The 26,711-nt window shown below is 34.1% G+C and overlaps 2 protein-coding genes across 2 annotated transcripts in view; both read left to right on the top strand.

Annotated features, from left to right (window-relative positions):
- The first annotated feature begins 2,891 nt into the window (after positions 1 to 2,891).
- Positions 2,892 to 16,020, top strand: sars1 (seryl-tRNA synthetase 1). Its single transcript, XM_073823312.1, has 11 exons — positions 2,892 to 3,089; positions 5,191 to 5,261; positions 5,336 to 5,416; positions 6,159 to 6,317; positions 6,499 to 6,642; positions 6,799 to 6,954; positions 10,004 to 10,225; positions 10,418 to 10,547; positions 10,667 to 10,824; positions 10,923 to 11,052; positions 15,205 to 16,020. Exons 1-11 carry the CDS (start codon positions 2,954 to 2,956, stop codon positions 15,357 to 15,359), a joined length of 1,542 nt encoding a protein of 513 aa, XP_073679413.1. The 5' UTR covers positions 2,892 to 2,953; the 3' UTR covers positions 15,360 to 16,020.
- Positions 16,021 to 16,769: 749 nt separating this feature from the next.
- chchd6a (coiled-coil-helix-coiled-coil-helix domain containing 6a) overlaps positions 16,770 to 26,711 on the top strand; it is a 73,586-nt gene continuing 63,644 nt past the window's right edge. Inside the window, exons 1-5 of the mRNA XM_073822713.1 lie at positions 16,770 to 16,810; positions 16,903 to 17,017; positions 19,692 to 19,770; positions 19,870 to 19,966; positions 21,589 to 21,733. Of these exons, the coding sequence (XP_073678814.1) occupies positions 16,934 to 17,017; positions 19,692 to 19,770; positions 19,870 to 19,966; positions 21,589 to 21,733 (405 nt within the window). The 5' untranslated portion in view covers positions 16,770 to 16,810; positions 16,903 to 16,933. The remainder of the gene's footprint in view (positions 16,811 to 16,902; positions 17,018 to 19,691; positions 19,771 to 19,869; positions 19,967 to 21,588; positions 21,734 to 26,711) is intronic.

Below are 26,711 nucleotides of genomic sequence, written 5' to 3' on the forward strand. Positions count from 1 at the left end.
ATGCATATTGTTATAATGCATGGAAATTCAGCCACAATTAAAACACACACTTGTGTCTCAGTATCTCTGTATACACTAATACATTAATCGTTACATAAAAGGTTTATAAACCTTTATGAATGCATGATGTTTTACAAATAAACCTTAATTGCTTTTGTAAATAGAGCTATTTCGTCTGACAGATGTAGGATGTTTTTGTATTGGTGTACAATCTGAAACAGCTGGCTCTTCTCACAAAACGCCCCTATAAAGCCTTGATTTATGAATATGAAACGTAGCAAAGCCACAGTTTATTGCATAAATAGTTTTTCTTGCATTTGATCATTGGCAAACAATACAGTAAACCAATCATAAATTCCTTTGCCACTATATCTTGTTATATCTTGCCAAAGCTGTTTAGAAACTTGCCAACACCAACAAAGAAGAACAAAGTTCAAGTTTCAAGTTCAACAATACACGCATACACAAAAACTGACGCAGATGTCATTTTTAAACTTTCAACCTTATTAATTTGTGGAATAATACTTGAAGTCAAATTAGGATTGAATCTTTTACTTTGGGCTGCACTTTTTTGTAGCACATGTTTTGTAGTCATGTAACATGCCGGATGATTAGCTCGTAATCAGGACAGATTGACATTGCTGTGTATCAACGGTAAAAAAATATATAAATACTGTTCAGTTTCTCACAAAAAACAATCGTTTTGTGTCTTAGGACATCATTGTATCGTCACAAGCCGCAGGGTGTAATTTGGATTTGTCTGTGCATGTTTTTTGTTTTTTTTTTTACTTTTAAAGGTTTGGTGCCCATCCACTGCCATTATTTGGCTGACAGACTGCACCGCTTTGAGTTAAAAATCTTTGTTTGTGTTCTGCTGAAGAAACAAAGTCACCTACATCTTGGATGCCCTGCTGAAAAAAACAGCTAATACCAGCCTAGGTTTAAGCAGGTTTAAGCTGGTCTCCCAGCCTGGTCAGGCTGGTGGTTTCCCAGCCTGACCAGCTAAGACCAGCCTGACCAGCCTGGCCAGGCTGGAAAAGTGGCCAAAACCCCTCTAAAACCAGCCTGCCTTCCAGCTATGACCAGCTAAAACCAGGCTGGTTGACCAGCTAAAACCAGCCAACTAGCCTAGGCTGGTTTTAGCTGTTTTTTTCACCAGGGTGCCCTGGGGGTAAGCAGATAAACATAAAATTTTCATATTTGGGTGAACTATCCCTTTAAAAACCTGCCTGGAACGCAGCTTAACTTTAGACCAGTCTGAAGGTCTAATCCAAGTTTGTCGTTTGTATCTTTTTAAGCTCTGTTCATAAAACAAAATACTTGTAACTGTAAGTAATCTACCGGGAGGTTACCAAGCAACGTCGGTTTCAAATAATTAATATTCATTAGCTTAGCCTTCACCTTTCGCTGTATGATTCTGGGGCCGGTTGCATAAACATAGCCATTATCTTAAGACTGTGTCTAAGAATAAGCCTGACCAACTAAAGTCAGTGGGGAAAGACTGTATAAAATAAGTACATGGTTGTCTTCTTCTTCTTCTTCTTCTTTTAAGTTTTATGGCGGATTGCATTCATGACACATCAGGTGCATACCGCCACCTACTGTATCGGAGTATGTAGCATGAATTATATCTTTCCACTTTATACAGACAAAAAAAAAAAAAAAAAAATTTAATCCGTGACCAAATATTATTTCCTATATCCTATAATATACCCCTGTATCCTTCAGATATTCCAAAACAGCATCCTGTACATCTTTAACCCTTTCTCCTGTTGTTCCCAAAATACCCTCAAGGTTCCAGTTTCTTCCTGTCTGATTAATCTTTTGCTTTAATCTAATCCTCTCTTCCCTATACTTCCCACAGTGCAACAGTATATGTTCTACATCTTCTGTAATTTTACATTCCATACATTCATTTGATTTACTTTTACCTAACAAAAACAATGTTTTATTTAACCCAGTGTGGTCAAATCTCATCCTGGTTAAAACTGACTCCTCCCTTCTATTCCTTCCATTCACACCCTGTGCATTGATAGATTTCTGTATACTATAATATTTCCTTCCACTCTTATCTGTGTCCCACCTCTCTTGCCATTTCTTCTTCATTTCTTTTTTAATTATTGACTTAACTTCTCCTTTACCAAAAGGAATATTTATAGTATCGCTCATCTTGGTTGATTTCTTTGCTATTTTGTCTATGGTTGTCTTTAGTAAGACAGTCTAATTTGCACTGCATTGTGGGAAAAGTAAGACGCTGAACAGCTTAAACAAAATGGCCGACAGTGTGCGCTCGTCGCAGTTTTCCTTTGCTGAAAATATTTTAATGAACAAATTTAGCGATTACAATGCAAACAATAAAAAACACAAGGCTTGGTCCACAATAACGGATAAGTTAATAGTATAAATCCTTCTGACCCGCGGACATGGTGCAGGAAGCAAAGAAGGAAATATTCAAACGAAAAAAACAAACAAACAGTTCCTTTTCAGAAAGAACTTCCAGTGGATTTGATCAGTCTTTGAAAAACCTTTTCTCTTCTTATTGCATGTTCATAAACCATAAGATTCAAATTTGCCATAGCACAAGACAAACAAAAGTCTACGCTGTTTAAAAATCTGTCACAGCTGACAGTTGGTTTCCATGGCAACATAGATTGTAAGGAAAAGTTAGCCATGGGGTAATCAGTCTAACTTTTTGGTCTTAAATTAGACAAGTCTAAGATTTTATGCAACTGGCTTACAAAGTAAAGACCCGTCTTAAAGAAAAAAATGAGATGACTAACTTGTAAGACCAGTCTAAAACAGTTTTATGCAACCGGCCTGCTGAACTTCGCCGCAGCAGCGTGATTAATTTTCATGAGCTGCTGCTCTCTAGCGCCTCCCCTTAATTTTCCTCCACACTTTTCATTTTCCTTCCCTTCATTCATCCACACTGCAAGCCGCGTCCACAGGCATCATGGTGCTCGATTTAGATCTATTTCGCACCGACAAAGGCGGCGATCCTGAAATCGTCCGGGAAACCCAGAGGAAACGGTTCAAAGATGTGTCTCTGGTGGATAAACTGGTCGAGGCTGACAAGGAATGGAGGAAATGTAAGTAGCGGCTAACGCTAAAGCTATTGAAACACATGGCAGTCTGTGAATGAGAACAGGTTGTGACACGTACAACAGATCTGTTCATAAACAGTAGAACCCTACAAAGGGAAATACACACTAATTGTATATGTACCACATGATACATTCAATATTAAATGAGTGTAAATGTTCAAAATCCGCATTGCCGGTGTACTAGAGTAGCATGTAGCATTGACGTTAGTAGTTAACAGCTGTCACAGTGTGTAGCCTTTTTACTTAATTTAATGAGACTAACGTGTTATTGAGACTAATATATGTTCATATTATGTGGTATTTGGAGAGTTATGAGTATGCATTGATTAAATGTGTCGCAGCAGCATCACCCAACAGAAGCTGATGCAATCTCTGTGTCAGCGGAACAAGGAGGAGCGGCTGACTGTCAGTGCTGTTATGGGACTGTCAGTGTTTTACCATGTTTTTGACTAAAGTGAAAGTATTAGGGTGTGACATGTTGGCAATTTCAAGTAGTATTAATTTAAATCCATCGAAAAGTCTCACTGTTAAGAGATTTGAGCTTTAGGTATGCTTTAACATGGATCACATATGTGACCCTGGACCACAAAACCAGTTTTAAGTAGCATGGGTATATTTGCAACAATAGCCGAAAATACATTGAATGGGTCAAAATGATCGATTTTTTTCTTTTATGCCAAAAATCATTAGGATATTAAGTAAAGATCATCTTCCATTAAGATATTCTGTAAATTTCCTACCTTGAACATATCAAAACTTAATTTTTGATTAGTAATATGCATTTCTAAGAACTTAATTTGGACAACTTTAAAGGTGGTTTTCTCTCTCTCTCTCTCTCTCTCTCTCTCTCTCTCTCTCTCTCTCTCTCTCTCTATATATATATATATATAATATTTTTTTTTTTTGCAACATCAGATTCTAGAAATTAAAATAGTTGTATCTCGGCCAAATATTGTCCTATCTTAACAAACTATACATCCATGGAAAGCTTATTTCACAGTTGAGATTATGTATAAATCTCAGTTTTTAAAAATGTTTTCCTTATGACTGCTGTTGTTTGTGACATTATTTTTAAAGCACCACCAATTCATGTTACTGCAATACAATTTAATTTGAAAGAATTTAATAGTAATATTTAGTTAACATCATTAGAGCATCTCTTATCTGGTTACTTTTTCCCGTTTTTTTTTTTTCTTTTTCATGAAGTTTTTTCATCACATCACAATAGCGAATAAAAGACTATCATAACTAATTAATACACAACCAGTCAAAAGTTTTCATGTTTTTTTTTAAAGAAATCTCTTCTGCCTACCAAGCATGCATTTATTTGATCTAAATTGCAGCAAAAACAGTACAATTTAAAAATATTTTTTACTATTTAAAATAACTGTTTTCTATTTGAATATATTAAAAAGTTACATTTATTCTTGTGATCAAAGCTGAATTTTCAGCATCATTACTTGTCGTCAGTGTCACATGATCCTTCAGGAATCATTCTAATAGGCTGATTTGCTGTTCAAGAAACATTTATTATTAGTATTATTCTCAATATTTAAAACAGTTGAGTAATTTTTATCAGGATTCTTTAAATTGATAAAGATAATAAAGACATACACTGTATAATGTTACAAAATATTTGTATTTTCAGATAAATGCTTAACTTTCTAATCATCAAAGAAACCTGAACAAATTCTACTCAGCAGTTTTGAACAATAATAATAATAATAATAATAATAATAAAAGTTTTTTACATGACACTGAAGACTGGAGTAATGCTACAAATTGAGCTTTGAAATCACAGGAATACAGTTAGGAAAACAGTTCTTTTAAATAGTACAAATATTTCAGAATTTTACTCTTGCTGTACTTTGGATCAAATAAATGCAGGCTTGGTGAGCGGAAGAGACTTCTTTAAAAACACATTAAAATCTTCAATTAATTTGGCTTAATTCCACATTTACTCTCTGAAGCATGTTCAGATCTTTCGTCTTCTCAAGATGTCAAACTTAAGACAGTATAATTACTCTTGCCAGTATATCAATGACATTCATTGACATTAGAAATACTTCTCTTTTCTTGCCTCCAGGTCGCTTCACCGCAGATAACCTGAACAAGGCCAAGAATCTGTGCAGCAAAGCCATCGGGGAAAAGATGAAGGTGCATGCCTGTTTCAACCTGTTATCGCTGAGTAATAATAATGTTCTTGCTGAATGATTACTCTGTTTTTGCAGAAAAAAGAGCCAGTTGGTGATGACGACACTCTTCCAGAAGAGGCTCAGAATCTGGAAGCCCTCACTGGAGAAACATTATCAGTGAGTCAAGCAGTAGCGACACATTAAATTGATCAAAAGTGACAGTAAAGGGTCATGTGACACTGAAGACTGGATTAGTGGATTAAATATTTTTACTGTATTTAAATATTTGAAAATGAAAGGAGTAGTTCACTTTCAATACAAAAATTTACAGATGTTCAGGTCAGTCTTAAAGAAGGAATGTTTTTTTGAGGAAAATATTTCAGGATTTCTCTCCATATAATGGACTTTTATGGTGCCCCAGAGTTTGAACTTCCAAAATGCAGTTTAAATGCAGTTTGAAAGGGCTCTAAGTGATTTCCAGCCGAGGAAGAAGGGTCCCATCTAGCAAAACGATCAGTTATTTCTAAAAACATTTTCAATTTATATACTTTTTAATCTCTACACAGAGTACACTCAAAACTAGATAAGACGAGCATTTGAGGTTAAAAAGTATATAAATTGTAATTGTTTTTTATAAAATAAGCAATTGTTTTGCTAAACAAGACCCTTCTTTCCTCAGCTGTGATCGTTTAGAGCATTTTGGAAGTTGAAACTCGGGGGCACCATAGAAGTCCACTATATGGAGGGAAATCAAAAACATAATTTCCTTACGACTGAACAAAGAAAGACTTTGGATGACAAGGGGGTGAATACATTATCTGTACATTTTTGTTCTGAAAGTGAACCACTCCTTTAAGTATCAACAAACAATCATCCGCATCCATCTGTGACCAGTGTTTCTCCATCCTGTCCCTGTCAGCCCCTCACAGTGACTCAGATAAAGAAAGTGCGGTTACTGGTGGACGAGGCTGTGCAGAAAACAGACAGTGACCGGCTAAAGCTAGAGGCGGAGCGTTTTGAGTACCTGAGAGAGATCGGCAACCTTCTGCATCCCTCTGTGCCCATCAGCAACGATGAGGTGAGTTTCAGTCATCAGTCACAGTGGGTGCTTCTTTATACAAAATATATAAAACTAGGGCATGTCCTGCAAACCACCCAGAAACCTTCATGGAATCAGATCAACCAAATGAACCATACTATGTTGTTTGACCTTGTTGAACTTATTCATTGTGTGACTAGGCTGTGTTTCTCTTTGCCAGGATGCGGATAATAAGGTGGAACGCACCTGGGGCGACTGCACGGTGCAGAAGAAGTACTCTCACGTGGACCTGGTTGTCATGGTGGATGGATACGAAGGTGAAAAAGGCGCCATAGTGGCTGGAAGCAGAGGATACTTCCTCAAGGTTTGTTGCCCTTTAACTATGCAAGTTTGTGAACCAAAGGAAAACAGCACTGCTTCTGTTTAAACCTGAACATCTTATTGAACTTCCAGTTCTTTGAGACAAATTAAGCCCTAAACACCCATTTGTGAATTTCATGGCTGGTGTGTTTTATTTCAGGGGCCTTTAGTTTTTTTGGAGCAGGCTTTAATTAACTACGCACTGAGGATCCTGTACAGCAAGAAATATAACCTCCTGTACACACCCTTCTTCATGAGAAAAGAAGTCATGCAGGAGGTTGCTCAGCTCAGCCAGTTTGACGAGGAGCTCTATAAGGTTTGACCTACATCTGTTAATTAATTTGACATTTTGATTGATTGATTGAATTATTTTTAAACAATAAAAGCATATAACGTTGATGGGAGGAGTGTTTATCTAAACCAAAGCAATGGCAGAGTTTCTAGAATCACGTAATGCAACTAATCAAATCAAATCAAATATTTATGAAATAAAGTATATGTAGATATATTATTTTATATGAAATATACATGTATTTTATATTATACATTTTATTTTTAAATTAAATTTTTTTGTTTTCAATTTCAATGTTTTAAATTTAGTGCTGTCAAGCGATAACATTTTTTCAATCTAATTAATTACATGGTGTGGCGATGAAGTAATCAAATTTGTCGCATTTAATCGCGCATACATACAGACATTACAAAAAGCATTTTTTTTTTATTTTTTTACCAATGGCATTTTTATCACTGATTGAACACAAACCTGTGAATTATGCTACAGTATATGACAATTGTAACTTATCGAACACAAATCAATGGTTTTGGTTACAATGTCACAATTGGTTACAAATAACAGTTTGAATTATTATTGAACATAAACCAGTGTCTAAGGTAACAACAACCGTGACCATTTTGTTTATTACTGAACACAAGCCTAATCAACTAAATGGTAATGGACAGTCGAAATAATAAAATAAATGTAATTATAATTAAAATTATATTTATTTTAATATTAATTTAATTGTTCATATTAAAAGTACTTTATTATGTGCATTATTTATTATTATTTATATTTTTATATTGTTATATTTATTATTAATAATAAATTATTTTCATAATCGTTTTATTAAAATTACAACCTGACAGCTGCACTGTAGCTAAATTATTTATTCGTTAATTTATTTCATTTTTGCATCTATTTGCAATCCATTTAGATATCGCGTTTGTTAATGATTTCAATGTAGACGTACTTAATTTGCGGTGACACGTCTCAGTCTGCATGGTTTGGCGGAGTTTGCTGACTGTCACAGCCGGAGGTGACTGCCGAGCTAGCTGAAACATGCTTAGAGTTCAGGTTATATTTCAAACTAAAACTGCTTTGTTGTCATAAACAAAGTAAATGACTTTGATTTTATGAATGGCTCCACTAGCTTCTCTTTTGTACTTAAAATTGCCCTTCAGCAAGCCATGCAGTTCTTTGTCCTTTTCGTTTTGCATCTTGTTCGTTTTGTTACTAGCTTGCTGCAGTTCTGCAAAGTGTAACGTTACAGGTCTGTAGGGGGGGCGGGGCACGTTAAAAATATTCACGCATTATTTTTTTCTGTGATTAATTAATCTAATTGACATATTAAATTCCCATCCCTATTTAAATTATATTATAAAATAAGTTTTATGCTATTTTATATACAAAAAACACTTTATTATTATTATGTTGAAAACGGCTGAGTAGAATTTTTTTAGGTTTCTTTGATGAATAGAAAGTTCAGAAGAACAGCATTTATCTGAAATCGAAATCTTTTGTAACATTATAAATGTCTTTATCATCATTTTGGATCAATTGAAAGCCTTCTTGCTAATTACAAAAATATGTTCTTAACTGATGATGATAATAAGAAATAATGTTTCTTGAACAGTAAATCAGCATATTAGAATGATTTCTGAAGGATCATATGACACTGAAGACTGGAGCACTGGTGTTGAAAATTTAGATTTGATCACAGGAATTGCATTTTGAAATTTTCAAATAGAAAGCAGTTATATTAAATAGTAAAAATATTTCACAATATTACTGCATTTGCTTAGCCTGGAAAAATCCAGACCCTAATCTATTAAGATTAAGTCTGGGATCGAGCAATGAAAACTGCCTAACTCGAGGGGCGGCACCAAGCATGCATTTGAAACTCTAACTGCACGCAATTGGATAACGCCACGACCAATCACAACAATACACGCTTAGCTACCAGCAGAGCTAAATGATGTTTCATTAACAAAGTTCGGGAGAAGCGCGTCAGATGCTTAGCGTAAACATCACAAGTCAATCAGCGCCATAGGTTTAAATACAGCTGACTCACCTCAATTCACTCGATGGTTTATCAGTAAACCTCCACCACCCCATCTCATCGCTCCGAGTTCTCACTACTCCTATTGGGGGGTAACGTACTCTGGGTTCGGGCCACTCCCGAGCTCGGAGCCCTTCACCGGACAGCACGCCAAACATGCACTACTATTCTCCGGCTAATTATATGTAAGCGTGAACTCGTGAACTGATAGATTAAACTCTTGCCGTATCCAGTCGGCAAAACAGCAAAAACGTCCTTCTTGCAAAGGAACGATTCGAGTTTTCGGTTTTCTGTTCCTCTTTTATATGGAAAGCCAAGTCTAACTCGTTCATTGTAGTGGCCAAAGCCGTTTCAAACAACTTGTTGTTCATCTGTAGCGACAGCGATCTTTCAAAGTTTACTATATGATTCGGACGTCGCAGTGCTGTCATCATCAGCTTAGCTCGCCTCTGGCCCGCCTACATCAGATACACCGATTTGATTGGTTTCCACAATTGCTTACGTATTGCAGTAACCTGCATCATTGCTCGATGCCAGAGTGTCTTGCAGAGACAATTCAAATTGTGCTCTCGCGAGACCTCTGGATTTCCAGGGTAGCGTTTGCTGTATTTTGGATCAAATAAATGCAGGCTTTGTGAGCAAAAGACAATTCTTAAAAAAAAAAAAACATAAAAAATCTTTAAAAACTTTTTACTGGTAGTGCATATATGTTTTTGAACTAAATTCTAAATACACACACACACACACACACACACACACACACACACACATTTTATATTATAATAAGAACGAATAAAAAAATGTACAAATTATTAAAATTTTAAATAAATTACATTATGCAACATATGTGTGTATATAAAGGTGTGGGAATCCTGTAACTGGTACATTGAAATAAAGTGTTCAAACAAACAGCTTCATTCAGATGAATCAGACAGTTGGTCTCCTGCTGTAGGAGATACTCTACAGAGTCTTGATTCAAACCCACAAAGATTTACAGCGTTTCTTATAATGTGTGTTTTTTTTCAGGTGATCGGAAAGGGAAGTGAGAAGTCTGACGACAATACAGTGGACGAGAAGTATTTGATTGCCACATCAGAGCAGCCAATCGCAGCCTTCCTGAGAGATGAGTGGCTGAAGCCAGAGGACCTTCCCCTCCGCTATGCTGGCATCTCCACCTGCTTCAGACAGGAAGTGGGCTCTCACGGCAGAGACACACGTGGGATCTTCAGGGTCCATCAGTTTGAGAAGGTCTGAACTATTTTATCCCTGAAATAATGAACAGTGAAAAATTAATGTGCATTTAGATGACTTTATTTCATGTAAAAAGAGACCACTAGCCAAATTAACATATTTTCCAAAAAGTGAAGAATTTGAAGAAATTTTTGGTATTAATGAGAAGAACTAACTGTATAATTACAACCTCTTTCTATCGCTTTCCAGATTGAGCAGTTTGTTTACTCCTCTCCCCATGACGGCAAGTCCTGGGAGATGTTTGATGAGATGATTGGAACTGCTGAAGAGTTTTATCAGTCATTAGGAATCCCCTACCGCATTGTCAACATCGTGTCAGGTTTGTTCACATTACCCTTTATTTTCATTGAAAGCATCGTAGGGCGTCTTTTGTTGGAAACCACTAAAAGCTTTTCACAAAATAAAGCTTCAAATATATTGTTTGCTTTAATTTCACAGGTGCTTTGAACCACGCAGCTAGTAAAAAGCTAGACCTAGAGGCTTGGTTCCCAGCCTCCCAGGCTTTTAGAGAGCTTGTGTCATGCTCAAACTGCACAGACTACCAGGCTCGCCGCTTACGTATTCGCTACGGGCAGACTAAGAAAATGATGGACAAGGTACAGTGCTACTCCACAGCTCTGAGTAAGGATTCTGGGTAATCTGCATTTACTGTATCAAACTGGTTTCATTGGTCGTTGTGTTTGTTCTCTTACAGGCTGAGTTTGTGCACATGCTTAATGCCACCATGTGTGCGACCACTCGAGTTATCTGTGCTATCCTGGAGAACTATCAGACAGAGGAAGGCATCGTTATTCCAGAACCTCTCAAGGCATTCATGCCTCCAGGTGAGTATCACTGAATATGGATTTACTAACCTTAATTTTGGGTAAAGTTTGGCTCAATCTTATACTAAATACATGAACAAGACTTGAGAGGTGCTATTTGTTTTTTTTTGTTTTTTATGAGGAGGGATAGCATAGCTTATTCGTTAAAGATTATTTTTGAAATATAAAATCACTAAAGAAGTGATTCACAAGGAATTTGTTTTAGTGAATTTGTGAATCAAAATCTGTTAAAAGTAAAGTCTGTTTCCCAAACAAATGAATTTTATGTTTAGAGTTTAGTTCTTTACAGTGAATCAAAAACGCAGCATGACCAATAGGGCTGGGAAAACAAAATCAATGCATCACAAATTGAAAAAAGATTCTGCATTGATTCTGAGATTTTCTGAATGCCTCGTGATTTTCTCTCGAATCGATTCTGAGCTTAGTTTTTAACAGCAGATGGCACTGCATGCTTTAGACTCAGTCATGCCTTCCAATTCCAACTCCTTATGCACACTTGAACCTAAAATGATCATTTATACAGTTCAAAAAGGTTGAAGTAAATTACAAGGGTGTTCACAACGAGCTTAACCTTAATCTTGCATCATTCAGCCGATCGCACAAGTGCTCTTCTTCCTGAACATTTGAGTGTGTGGTTAAAAACTAGATTAGTGCGCCCTAAGCTCAGAATCAATTCCAAAGAGAATGGATTCATAAAACACGATGCATCGATTTATCACAGCCCTAATGACTAATGTTGTCTAATTCACAAATGAATGATTCTTTTGAGCAGACCAAAAAACATGCAGTGTAACCAGTGTGGTGCGATTCCTATAGAAAGTATCTCTTACGTCAGTTCTTTTAAGCGGAAAAAAAACTTGCAGTGTGGCAAGTGTGGTCTAATTAAGTGTCTAATTAATTTATAAGAAATATTAGTTCAGTAATCAGGAACTCTTGTTGTGCTGTATGTGTTTGATTTTCGAAAAGATAATTGAGTCATAAGAGTCATTCCTTTGGAAATCAGATAATACTTTTTGATTCTCTATGAAAACCAGCTCATAAGAGACATTATTTTGTGAATAAGACCACACTTGTCATGCTGCAAGTTTTTAATTTGTTCTAAAGAACTGACTCGTAAGAGATATTTCCTTTGGTAATTGGGCCACACTGGTTACACTGTATGATTGATCATTCTGTGTTTTTGATTCACTATAAAGAACTAAACTTATAAACTTCATTAATCAAGTCATTCGTTTAGGAACCAAACCACACTGGTCATGGTGCATGTTTTTGATTCACTATAGACGTTTTTCCTGAACAAGGAAGTAAGTCCGACTCTTAACTGAAAGAATGCTTTGCATTTCCGGTCTGCATTGTTTCTAGTCAAATTAGGGTATATTCCGAGCTAATAAACTAATGTTAAACCTATTAAAATGTTTTTAAAAAGCACATGGCTCCATAGCGCCATCACTTGGCAATGTCGCAATGACCGTCATTTGTCAGTGCCTCACTTTAATGAGTGTGTAGATGACACGAAGCAGCGGACGTTAACTACATTAAAAACAGATGGACGCTATTTGAATGGGTTCCTATGGAAACCGGAACAGAAAAGCATTCAATCTGACGTTAGAATTCGTAATGGCGGCGCTCATCGTTTACTCAGGAAAAAGGCCTATATAGAACCCACACATAAGTGTCACTGGTTGTACACAATGTTTTAGTGCCACATAAAAAAAAAAAATTCTAAACTTACGAGAATAAATTTGAAATATTATAAGAAAAAGTCTAAATGTTTTGAGAGTAAAGTTGATTTTTTTTCTAGTAAAATGTCAAAATGTTTTGAGTAAAAAGTTGAAATGCTAGAAAATGAAGTCGAAATGTTTTGAGAATTAAATCGTAGCAATTTAAGTTATAATATTTTGAGAGCACCAGGAGAAGTTTCAAGGCCACCAGAATTAATTTTAATATATGTGGGATTACTAGCAGAAATCATGTGCTATACTCGCAGGGACAGTATGCTTGGAAATGATTAGGGATGCTCATATTGACCGTTTAACCGTTAACCGTCAGTAAGAATTTTAACCGATTATTACTATCAGTTAAACGGTTAAAAAAAAAAAAATAATAATAATAATAATAAAATTATATATATTTATATAGTTTGCTGCATGGTGAAAGAAAAAATAATGTTTACTCGCGGGCGCGTGTAAAAGTGCGGCTGTCCAGACATATTTCGTTGAGTAAGCACCTGCTTTACCTTCTCTTAGTTTGTGTAACTCATGTAAGTAGCCTATGCAACATGATGGCAATGGCGATATTGGGTTATCAGAGAGTGAATCCATGAATAAATGTATTCAAATTCTGAATGAATTATAGTCTAAAAAGTGCGCGCTCCCCTAACAATCACTGGAAAGCTGTCACTCATACATTACTGTAGTTAATCGCAATCTCACAAAGTTAATAAAAAGTAATAAAATAACCTTTACTCTGTACAATGAATCTCCTATTTACATCATGTCTACACTTTCTTTGTTTTAATGAGAAAGTTCGTGGAGGTATAGAATTCAGCAGAACTGAAACCGGCACTTTGAGTGGTGAGAGGATCGTAACATAGCCGCCTCTGATTGGCCATTGCTATAATGTATCAACAGAAATGTCTGTGATTGGCTATTGAACGCTGTGAAAACACGTTTCTCCAGATATGACTAGTGGATGAAAAGACCCGAACCGCAAATTGAAAGGATTTTTAAGTGTTTTTATCATGGATCTAAGCGTTAACAGACAGCGTCCCAGTCTATCCGTACAGCATGTCCACATGTTAAAAACTGAGGTATAGGCTGGCCTGCTATATGTTTTTATGTCCGACGAGAAGAACAAGACCGGTACAGTTCTTCAAAGCGCATAGAAGGATTCAGTGTGTTTTAGTTTTGTCATCTTAATTAGGTAGTTATTTAATTTATACATATTTAGTGTAGGCCTATTTATATTATTCCTTTTTTTTTTCCATTCTGATTTTCTCTGTTCTCAGAAGCGCTGCTCATGCGTGATAATTTGAGTAGGCTATATGAATGCAGTTTTTGTTGTTGCTCTGTATGCTGCTGTTTGAACGTTAAAATAAAACATTTGCTTGTATTTTTATGTATCATCACAGATACTCGTGCATTCTATTTTTATTTTAAACGAATTTATTATTCTAATTTTATCAGTTAACGGTTAATGATCGGATAACGAGCAGCGGTTGTCGGTCAGGAAAATTAACCGAAATGAGCATCCCTAGAAATGATATTTCACATCTTGGATTGCATTCATTAGGTCTATTTGTAGTGCGCCAGCCACCCAATAATAGCAATAACAGTGCTTTTGGTGCTTTTAATATAAAACAAGTCTCAGCTTTCAAAATTTGTCAGTTTCATAGCGAAATACAATGTGTCTTACAATAATTAAATTATAAACATTAAAATTATACTGTTTTCTTTCTGAAAATTCCACCACCTGCTCTGCAAAAACGTCTGTAGCGTCCAATCTTTCATTCCTCACATGTATCTAAATAAAAATGACAATAAAATGATCTGAAGGTTGAAGTGGACGCCAACTCGATAACATTAAGTTATATTGTTGTCTTTTCTGAGGTAAATAAGTGACTATTCACAAGCTGTTTTCATTCACGGTATAATACAGTAAATGATTGGAAATAATATTTAGCATCTTCCATTCAATATTTGTACCAGCCACCTAGTAATTGCAATAATTTTGTGCTTTGTTGCTTTTAAAGTCGCAGCTTAGCTTTCAAATTCTGTCAGTTTTACCACGAAATACTTTTTTAATTTTTCTCTTTATTTCACGTTCGTAGCACGATATAAATGTGAAGAAACATCAGAAGGAATGAAAAAAAAAAAAGAGTCTACGCCACAAAGAGTGTGAAAGACATAATTGTAATAGACATATTGTTTGTATTTCGCTATAAAACTGACAGATTTTTTCAAAGTTGAGACTGGAATATCTCCCAGTGCTTCCAATCCAGTCCATTTGCATGGGCAATAGGCTAGAATATACTCAAAAAATATTATTACTTAAGTCTCGCAATTGCTACAAAGTAATTCTTGAAATTTTGACTATATTCTCCAAATATTATTACTTTATTCAATATCTCAATATTATGATTTCTTTTCTCAGGTTTAACAGAAATAATCAAGTTTGTGAAGCCAGCTCCCATCGACCAGGAGGCAACCAAGAAGCAGAAGAAACAGCAGGAAGGAGGGAAGAAGAAGAAGGGCGGTGATGCTGATCTAGAAAACAAAGTGGAGAACATGTCAGTCAATGACTCCTAGACCCAATCCCAGCCAGTCATAATGGTTCTTTACAAGCCCTCTATTTTGCGTACCCTGTTCACAATCATTGTCCACTGAAACCGTCACACTGTCATGTCCCTGCCTCAGTTCACTTCCTCTGGGACAGTCCTACAATGGCGCCATCAACTCTGATGGTGGTGTCATGTTAAAGAATCATATCTCGAATCATCCTCTAATCAGTTTCCTACGGGGATCTTTCAAATCTTCAATTAAAAATGTATGGTGACAGAATTCTGCTGTTGAATTAAAGGGAACATGCATGGTTATAACAGTTAGTACTGGGATTATTCTACATCAGTGCCACATTAGTGCTGGGAGTTTTAGAACATTCTGAAGGGAAATTGATTACGGATAAGAGGCCTCTTTCAATATCCTGTCTTACAGTTAATCTTTGCGGTATAATTAAAGTTAAGGTAATTATTGATTACTGTGCACTTACTATATTACATTGTCACAAATGTTAAAGCAGTCAGAAATGCAGCTTTCTCTCATTACGTCCATCTTTTTTCTTCATAGAAACATTACTACTTGTGATTTGTCTGTAAAACAAGGAATGTTATTATATGTACAGTACTTGCTTATAATGCCTTGTGTGAGGAGTACGATGGCATTTGAGAATAAATCAATACCTGAAGGAAAATTTTGTCTGGTCTTTTAATTGCATTTTGTGTCATGCATTTGTTTAATGCATTAATATTAAGATATGGGTTGTTAATTCTAAGAGGCTGATTATATATCATATTCAGTGATGATAGTAGTTACAAACTTGTATTTGAACTGAACAATTAGGAGCAATTTGTTGCACAGGAATCAACCAGCCAGCATTAATATTAGCCAGAGCAGTTGCTATAAAATGGGTTTTAGTCGACATTGTATTGTACCATAAATCAAATGACAAAGAAAATGCTTAATTTTGTGTTACTATCAGTATTTATGAGAGATTCATCCGCAGTCACTTTGTAAACAATACTTATTTGGAGGAGGTAATGAAAAAAAGATCTATACCAGTTTGAAATATTTGTTTAACCTCTTGCAAGAAACATTACTCCCACATGGGCTTTTGGAAGTCATTCTGATAAACAACTCAATGTTTATTGGATAACTTTTCACCTCTGGTTTTTACAGTTTGGGTTTATTAGCTGCTAGAGATAATAAACATTGCAGTTCGCAATTAAAACACTCCAAATAAACAAAACCTTGTGAAATATAAAGTACACTAAACCAATAAACACCTTTTTATGATATTTGAATAAATAAGCGCTGGCTAAATCGCACGCTAATTAAAATTAGGGCTACGCCTTATTGACTGCAACTCCCAGAAGGCTTTACTCCAGTCGCAGATATATCCTAAAATTCTATTGGCTTATTGCACTGTCGTTGGCCAATGATGTTTCAGGATACTGCCCCTTACAAACACCGACTTTTCAACGGTAAGATGAAAATCTGTCAAACATATCGGCGTGTTTACGGAATAATTTGTGTTCGTTTCAGTTAAAGAGTAAAAGTATCTATCTTTTATTAGAGATCCACTAACGGAGCTGTAGTAAAACGCGATGGGATCCGGAGAAAGCACGACCAGGAGAGTTTCTTTCGGCCTAGATGATGATGACAGGGTGAGGATTCTGCGTGGAGTGAAGGTAACCCAACATCCCATTTCTACCACCTGGCACCTACCAATCATACTAGTTTACAATACGATAATGTTTGGTTCTGTGGGACTTTGTTGCTTGAATCTGCCGTCAGGTTAACCGAATGTCCTTTAATGAACGGCTCAATGTTGTTTCGTATGTCGGTCATTGCACAAAATCTAAATATGGAGTTTTGAAGTCTGTAGACTGAACATGATTGACAGATGGGTTCAGGTTTATGACAGTCGTGTCTTCCTCAAGGTTTGAAGGTTGTGTCGAAGTGAAACTTACTACTAATCTAGTGGTCCCTCAGGTGTGCAGAAGTGTAAATGAAACTAAGGACATGTGTTTAGTCCTGTCGGGGCGTTGGTAATCTTGTAATACTTGTAATACTGGAGAGTTTGATTCTTCTAATGAGTCGAATCTTCTTTAGTTCGGTCACTCAAAGATTCGTTCCGTGACTTAAGCCCCAGATTCAATCATTAGGTCATTTGAAGAAACACTGTCTTGGGCAAAACAAGTCTTATTGTTTATTATTAAAGTTTGCATTTTACCAATCAGTGTTTCTCTAGAAAGTATGATTAAGCTAATTTTCTGTGTGTATTACGGTGACCCATTGCTGTCAATCACATATTAGCCTTTTCCCCAAACAATTATGTTGTAATAACGAGATGGTATGCCATTATGACATATTTTCTCATAATAAAGAGATGTTATGTCATTAAAATGACATAATTATCTCGTTAAAGTTACATAATTTCTCAGTAACGAGATGTTATGTCGTTAAAATGACATAATTATCTTGTTAAAGCAACATCTTTTTTCGTTATTAAAATGACATCTCTCATAATAATGAGATGTTATGTTGTTAAAATTACATAATTATCTCCTTAAAATGTCTACTTTTATCATAATAACAAGATATTATGTCGTTAAAATGACAATTATCTCGGTAAAGCAACATCTTTTCTCACAATAACAAGATTGTTAAAATTACATGTTTTCTCGTAATAACGAGATATATTGTTAAAATGTCATCTTTTCTCATAATAACGAGATGCTATGTAGTTAAAAAGACAATTATCTTGTTAAATTGTCTTCTTTTATTATAATAATGAGATGTCATGTAGTTAAAATGACATCTTTTCTCATAAAAATGAGATGTTATGTCATTCAAATTACATAATTATCTTGTTAAAATGTCTTCTTTTATTATAATAACGAGATGTTATGTTGTTAAAATGACAATTATCTCGGTAAAGCAACATCTTTTCTCGTAATAACAAGATATGTTGTTAAAATGACATCTTTTCTCGTAATAACGAGATATGTTGTTAAAATGACATCTTTTCTCATAAAAATGAGATGTTATGTTGTTAAAATTACATAATTATCTCCTTGAAATGTCTAGTTTTATCATAATAACAAGATGTTATGTCGTTAAAATTACAAAATTATCTCGTTAAATAATGACAATTATCTTGGTAAAGCAACATCTTTTCTCGTAATAATGAGATATATCGTTAAAATGTCATCTTTTCTCATAATAATGAGATATGTTGTTAAAATGACAATTAACTTGTTAAAGCAGCATCTTTTCTGATAATAATGAGATGTTATGTCGTTAAAATGACAATTATCTCGTTAAAGCTTCATCTTTTCTCGTAATAACGAGAAGTTGTCGTTAAAATGACATTTATCTTGTTAGAGCAACATCTTTTCTAGTAATAACGATGTTATGTCGTTAAAATTACATCTTTTCTCATAATAATGACGTTAAAATGACAATCATCTCGTTAAAATGTCTTCTTTTGTAATTGTTCTTTTAATATTGTTAAAATACATCTTGTCTCATAATAACGAGATGTTATGTTGTTAAAAATGACAATTATCTTGGTGAAGCAACATCTTTTCTCGTAATAATGAGATGTATCATTAAAATGTTATCTTTTCTCATGATAATAAAATATTTTGTAAAAATGACAATTATCTTGTTAAAGTGGCATCTTTTCTGTAATAACCATATGTTATGTCGTTAAAATGACATAATTATCTTGTTAAAGCAACATCTTTTCTCGTAATGTGATGTTATGTAGTTAAAATGTCATCTTTTCTCATAATGAGATGTTATATTGTTAAAATTAAATAATTATCTCATTAAAGCGACATCTTTTTTCCATAATAACACCACGTTTTCTCATTAAAACTGCGTTTTTTTCTCGTAAAAATAAGATGCTATTTCTTTAAAATAACAGTTTTTTTCTTTTCTCGTAATACCGAGATGTTTTCTCGTCAAAATGACATCTTTTCTTGTAAAAACGAGATGTTATGTAGTTAAAACAACATCTTTTCTCGTAATAACGAGATGTTATCAAAAAATGTAAAAATGTTTCAATAAAAATGGTGTATATATATATATATATATATATATATATATATATATTTTGTTGTTTTAACTACATAGCATCTCGTTATTAAGAGAAAAGATGAAAAAATAATAAGTGTGTGGCAGCAATGCGTCACAGTAGTGTATATATTTTTTATATTGCAAATTGGTTTTTAGCATATTGCCATTTGCTGGTTTCTAATGGTGGGAAATTTTTAATGAAATAAGTGCACCCTTAATAAACTATATGTTTGTTTGAGGACATCTGTGTAACTTCTCTACCTTTTTTGTCTTTAGCTGTCTGAAGACGTCCTACAGCGCATGAGAAATGTCAGTGCTGATCCAAGACAACCTGTCAACGATAAAGAAAACTTAGGTATGATGTATATTTTTTTCATTATTTGTAGTTTATATGCCTATTGTGCTTATAAGATGCAGTTAGTGAGATATTTGTAATGTGTTGTAATTTTTGCAGGCCAGCAAACTCAAACGTCCAGCGCATCTGACCCACAACCTCCAAAATCACAGACCAGGACCACTTATCCTGATACTAAAGAGGAGCTCAGGAAAAGGTACTGTAGTCCAGGGTTTTCAAACTGGTGCCCGAGGACCCTCATTGGGTCTGTGGATAAGTTTAGAAAAAAAAAAAAACAGTGTGGAAATTAATAAATAATAAATAGATAAATTCAGAGGTATTATTTAGTTTTTACTGTAAATTGAAAATAAATAATACAATTGTATTAAAATAAACACACAATTAGATTAAAATGAATTAATATTATATTTGTCTTTTTATTAATAAAATAAAAAATGCATCTAACAGTACACTACAATAGTGAGTAGAAAAAAAGCAATTTAATAAAAAACTAAATATTTTACAAATAATATTCCAAATGCTATAATTTTGGTATAGTATACCAATTAAAATCTGAAAGAAATTGGAAATAATTAATAATAAAATAAACAATACATCTTACAATACAGTACAGTGGTGAGTAGAACAACAACAACAAAATAATGCAATTTAATAGAAACTAAATGTTTTCTAAATAATATACCAAATACTACAGTTTTGGTATAGTTTACCAGTTTAAATCTAAATAAATTGGATGAAATTGAATATAGTGAGTAGAACAAAAAAATGCAATGACATGGAAACTAAATGTTTTCCAAATAATAGTCCACATACTATTATTTTGAGATAGTATACCAATTTAAATCTAAATGAAATTGGATGAAATAAATAATATAATAACTAATGCATCTTACAATACAGTACAGTAGTGGGAAGAACAAAAATGCAATTAAATTGAAACTAAATATTTTCCAAATACTATATTTTTTTTGTATAATTTACCAATTTAAATCTAAAAGAAATCGGATGAAATTAATAATAACATAAATAATAGATCTAACAATACAGTACAATAGTGGGTAGAACAAAAATACAATTAAATAGAAACTAAATATTTTCCAAATACTACAATTTTGGGATAGTATACCAATTTGAATCTAAAAGGAAAAAAAAGAAAAAAAAAGAAAAAGCAATTTAACAGAGCTAAATATGTTCCAAATAATATTCTAAATTATATTTTTGGTGGACTATACCAATTTAAATCTAAAATGGTTGCTGTACACAAACATATATTAATGCCTTTCGAACTTAAATATTTATTAAAACCCATGCTCTAGTTTAGTATTAGGCATCGCACTTAAAGACAGGATTAAGGACTTAAAAACTTCTTTTTATAAAATTTTTAAATCACTCAACATGGCGGCATTTTGAGCTGAGTCAATTGATCCAGTCAGTTAGACGCCTCTAATGTTATTCCAAAACACAGATCCACATGACACCCTTAGTTTCTAGCTCTTGCTAAATCACTTTTCAACATTTCCAACCATTTTATCATGCATTTTTCCCAATTATGCTTTTAATCTAATAATATGTATATTGATAAGACATGACATGAATATTGAACACTGTAGGTCTCACAAGGGAAGAGACCTTAAGAGTAGAAGAGGTCTCAATTTTTCCTGGATGCTGTTCAAGTGTGAATCATACAGTTTAAGTGAGTCAAGCAAGTTTAAGAGCAGAGGACAGAACTCTGACTCTCTGTGGTCGGATAGAGAACTGCAGTTATTGAATGGCTTGGCAACAGAAGCTGTAAATGAAGCTGTGTGTGTGCTTGCACAGGTATGAGCAGCAGCAGGCCATTATACAGGAGGAGTTGGCTCGCATTGCGCGCAAAGAGAGAGAGGCAGCGCGGCAGGACATCACTCGAGCGGTGCAGAGAGAGCGAGTACATACGCGGCAGGAGTCTGAGAGAGCCAAACAGCTGGTGAGACTCTTCTGCAAACACTTCAGCACAGCACAATACTTTAGGACAGAAGTGTAAGGACACATGACTCCACCCTGAGACATGCAATGTAAATACTATACATAATGTTAGGTTTTTTCCTTTGTCAGTCATTGTGCCTTGTAAGGACTTTAATTTCAGGGCAGCTGGGAAAGCAATCATATTATGATTTATTTATTTAATAATCATTGTGAATTTGTCTTATGGCACCGTGATGATACTTTTTTGTGTGTACCATGGTAATGCCATGTTTTTATAATAATAAAATAAAATAATCATGTTTTTTACTGTTAGTAAGTATACATTACCAGTAGGGTTTAAAAAATAATTGAATTCAATTCAGAAAGTGTGAATTAAATTGATCAAAAGTGACATTAGAAAGTGAAAGAGAGAAACATTTTCCCTATCTTTTCCCGCAATGAAAAAAAAAAATTTTAAAATCTCTGGTAGCCCTTTGGGCAGGTACTCTTCAGATTTTCGTAGCCCGAAAATTAATTGAACTAGCCCAAATAAAAAAAACCCTTTTTTTTAAAATATAGAAAATCATGTCAAAATGTCAATCAAAAATATTTTCAATACAAAAATATTAATGAAGAAATTTTATATCAGTATTTACAGGGTATCTGCAGAATTTTCAAAAATCAATTAATGACCCTTTTTTTAAGAGCTGCACAAGTAAAATAAACAGTATGAGTGGAGTTGGACAATGTACGGTAACATATTAAGCCATAAAACGACATGATTTACAGTTCAGATGCAGAAAAATCTTATACAATGGCAGTGAAACATTTTGGTTGCCTGACTGGAAAACACAATAGCCCCGGAACGTAGGGGGTGATTTTAATATATAATGTAATGTTAGTACTACGACTACTTAAAATTATTATTGCAACATTATTTTAAAGAACAATTTACCAGAATTTATTAACCAGAAACATGTAAATGCACAACACAGTATTTCTGAAAAAAGGACACAAAATAATAATAAATAATAAATATATATATAAAAAAAAAAAAAAATCAGCTAAATAGAGATGCTTTTGATAATTACATGAATTAAAATTTAATAAAGCCATTAAAATTATTTTTTTGTTAAACTTTTAATAAATTCCTGTTAAATTGTTTAAGTTTCATGATTTAATTAAATTAATTAATTAGACAAAAAATTAAAACAGAATTTGGAAAAAATAAATGGAATCTGGGAAAAATAAAATGCATTTCATAGGGGTCTACAGTAAATTTAATTTTTTAAATGTATTAGAATAGAAAACAGGTATTTTATTATTTCACAATATTACTGTTTTTTGATCAAATAATTGCAGCCTTGGAGGACAAGGAAAAAAATAAATATATATATATATATTTTTTTTACGATTTTGATGGCAATATGAAATTACCAATATATTGCATATGCATTAATTTTAATATACCTTTTCTTTATTTGTTACGTTTTCTAAAGACTTTCTTTACAAATCTTCCTTGTCCGGATGTGTTTTATTAGCGTATTTTAATTTAAGTAGCAACAGCTTACTCTAAATTTTGATTCTCTTTCGCAACCATTTGAATGACTGAAATGGAAAAAGGACACCCGTAACCCCACATGCAATATTAATGCGCCATTTTACTTTTATAAAATGATGGCAACAGCTGGGGGGTGAAAACTTTTGAAATTTGAAGATCAGGGTAAATGTAACTTATTTTGTCTTCTGGGAGACATGCAAGTATCTTCTGTAGCTTCTAAAGGGCAGTGTTAAATGGAAAAAATATGATATTTAGTTATAATATTATATATATATATATACACACATATAATATTACTATATTACTTTAACTATTTAAATGAAGTTTTAAAATCACTTCAACGCATAGCCTTTAGTGGCTTTTTGCTTTCCTAGCTTTATCAAACATTAATCTGTGTTCAAACATAGTTCACAATTTCGCAATAAATAAATATAATTTAAAAAAAGAACAAAAAAATTAATAACTTGTATTCTTATCTCCCTTATTTGCCCAGTTTGAAAGTTTTTCTTTTAAATGAAGTCCCGCAGGGGAGACACACTCTGCCTGGTCAAGTCCCTGTCGGAGAAACACGCTACTGCTCTCTTGACTAGAGGTCGACCGATATTGGTTTTTACCGATACCGATAGCTAGGTTGGACCACACTGGCCGATACCGATTAACTAACCGATTGTTTTTGAAAATGAATACTGGACAGCATTTAAAATAGTGATGTACTATTTAAAAAAAAAATAAAAATAATACTAAACCATACTTTGTAAATGAATAAAAATATTATTTATAATATATTCATCATTAAAGTTATTTCATAGTTCGATAATGTTAATAAAATATCAGTAAATGTTGAAATTAACACACTATAACAAGGAACAACACCTCTATTCTACAGCTTTCATTAATCTTAGTTGATGCTACAAATGGACTCATTGTCATCTTTACATTTTAACAATATGTAAAATTGCAGGTTCTATGCTTTTTGTTTATATTTGCCATCTTAAAATTAAGATTCAATTTAATTACGATTTTCAATATCAACTAAATATAACCATGCGTCACATTCTCAGTTTTCAATGCACATGGCAACATTTTTTAGGCTATAACATTTATTTTGTGCAAAATTTCCTTTTTTATATATATATATATATAAGCAGGCTACTTTTTTTAACATTTACTTATTTAAAATAATCGTTCTTTAAGTGTCGACAAGTTAACAGAAAATAGTTATTGTTTTTTCTTTTTCGCTTGATTATTACTAATGAGATCACAGACCGTCGCTGCTTTAACCGGCTGCATTCAAACGAATGCACAGATTTATTTCGATGTATCAGATGCTTTGTCCTGCTCTGAAAACATAACTGACTGTGTGTACATCGAAAGTATTCGAAAATCCATGTGCATTTAACCTCATCTGCAAACAAGCTTTTTAAGACGAACAAACACAAAGAGAAAGTGAAAGTCCGTCAGTGCGCCAGTTTAGTGCATCTAACAGTACTGCATTACAAACAGCAGAAATTAAGGCATATCTAAAGTAAAACACTGCGATTGAAAGCTCACACTGTCAAACAATGCACACGTAGCTCACAGTTTAAATTCTGTGCAACGAAGCCTGACGCGTTTCTGGCGCACACACGTGCCATGTGCGGGAAAAACACAAGCTCAACCGGACAATAGTGCAGTGCTGCGTTGCGCGGACAACTCGCAGTTATCTCTCTCTCTCACACAAGACGCGTCGCGTGTAGTTCAAGCAGAAATCTAAAACAGTTTATTTAATCACCAAATGGGCAAATGTTTACCTCCAGAAAGATAAAAAAAAACAGCAAAGGTTAGACAGATTAAACGGAAAGTGAAAGTGCGATCTATATCGTTAATTGCAGCCATTTCAGAAACAATTTATTTTCTGTTTCACATTTATGTTTAAATATTATTTGTTTGTGTTTTGTTTCAGTTTAATATATTAATTACGAAAGAAGTTTGTGTTATTTGTAAATGTCGGACGTGGTATGAATTGGACGAAAATACCGCGGGAGAATTGGAGAGGGTCAGAGTTTTTGACCACTTCTGACGTTTTTATTTGTGGAAAATCCCTCCTCAAACGAATTTCGTTTTGTATAATTTTTATCTTAATTTTTAATATATATTTTTGTTGATCAGTTATTAAAATCAAATAAGAACAGGAAAATGGCATTGTGAAATAAAGTGCGTAACAAGATGCAAGCCTATGCTGAAGAAAAGGCTAAAACATAAATTATAGTTCTATATGAAGCATACAGACATTATTAGCGCTACAGAAATACAAATATTTTGCTGAAATGCCCAATACTCAATCTTCCAGCCCAGTCTTTATGAACATTAACATATGATCTAATGTAAAACTATGGCGCGCTGTGACTCGGCAGGATTCTGTCTGCTGAATGAACACAGTTTGCTTTGTCACATCAGGTCTTTAAATCAACAACTTTGCTGGCTAAAAATATGACTATAAATCAATACAAATACAAGGTAACAATCCTGACATTAAACATTGGTCTGGGGCTTAACCTCTACTCTAAGACAGCAGAGCATGAGCGCTTCAGCAAAGAACACAACCCGGAAAAACTATCGGCAAGCGTTTTTGCCGATAACCGATAGCTCGGCCAATCAACTATCGGTGCCGATTAATCGGCAAAACCGATAGATCGGTCGACCTCTACTCTTGACACGGGTGAAATTGGCTTCTTTGAATTCCACTCAGTCTTTTCCTTTGTCCCATCTTCCACTTTCTCTCATCCACTTATTCGGGTCCTTTTAGGATTGTGTCCCTTCATTTTTGGGCCTGGAGGGGCCACCTTATCTAGTCTATACGACATACACATCGTATATGTCGTCGTCTTGTAGACACTGGATTGAAGAAGTGTGTGTGTGATGTTGTACATGACGGCCCATGCCCGAGGATCCTGTGGTACGTCGTATTGGTGTGTCTTATCTGAGCTCTGACATGTTCTGGACACTTAATAGAAAAGCTTCCCCTGGGCTGAAGCTTTGAAGAGTAAACGTGTGTGTCGATGTGTGTGTGGAGGCAGGTTGTGAAGGTAATTATGGCTCAATCCTCCTATTCATCCCTGAACATCTCTCTCTCCCTCAACCTCAGTGTCTTATTAGCAGATGTGTGAACATGGCCAGATGTCACCACAAGCCTCAGCTGTGATTCAGATGTTTGTGTGGAGTTCTGTATGGATTTTACACTAGTGGTTCTCAGCTGGTTTTGCTTTACTACCAAATTTTGTATTTGACATGTATTATTTATATACTTAAACTGAAACAAAAAAAGAAAAGAAATATTAAGTATAAGTAATTTTTTTAGCCTTTCAACTTAAACACATTAAAGTTAGACTAAACTAAACTAAAAAGTTAAAGGCATTAATGAGAGAGTTTTCCGAAAAAATTAAAATCCTGTCATTAATTA

This window comes from Garra rufa, chromosome 18 (assembly GCF_049309525.1).
Source record: "Garra rufa chromosome 18, GarRuf1.0, whole genome shotgun sequence".
NCBI lineage: Eukaryota > Metazoa > Chordata > Actinopteri > Cypriniformes > Cyprinidae > Garra > Garra rufa.

Excerpts from the sequence above, each read along its gene's own strand:
- sars1 (XM_073823312.1), top strand. The coding sequence starts at position 2,954 with ATGGTGCTCGATTTAGATCTATTTCGCACCGACAAAGGCGGCGATCCT. Across the intron at positions 6,643-6,798 it reads GCAGAGGATACTTCCTCAAG|GGGCCTTTAGTTTTTTTGGA; the intron begins GTTTGTTGCCCT and ends GTTTTATTTCAG. Across the intron at positions 10,548-10,666 it reads CATTGTCAACATCGTGTCAG|GTGCTTTGAACCACGCAGCT; the intron begins GTTTGTTCACAT and ends TTAATTTCACAG.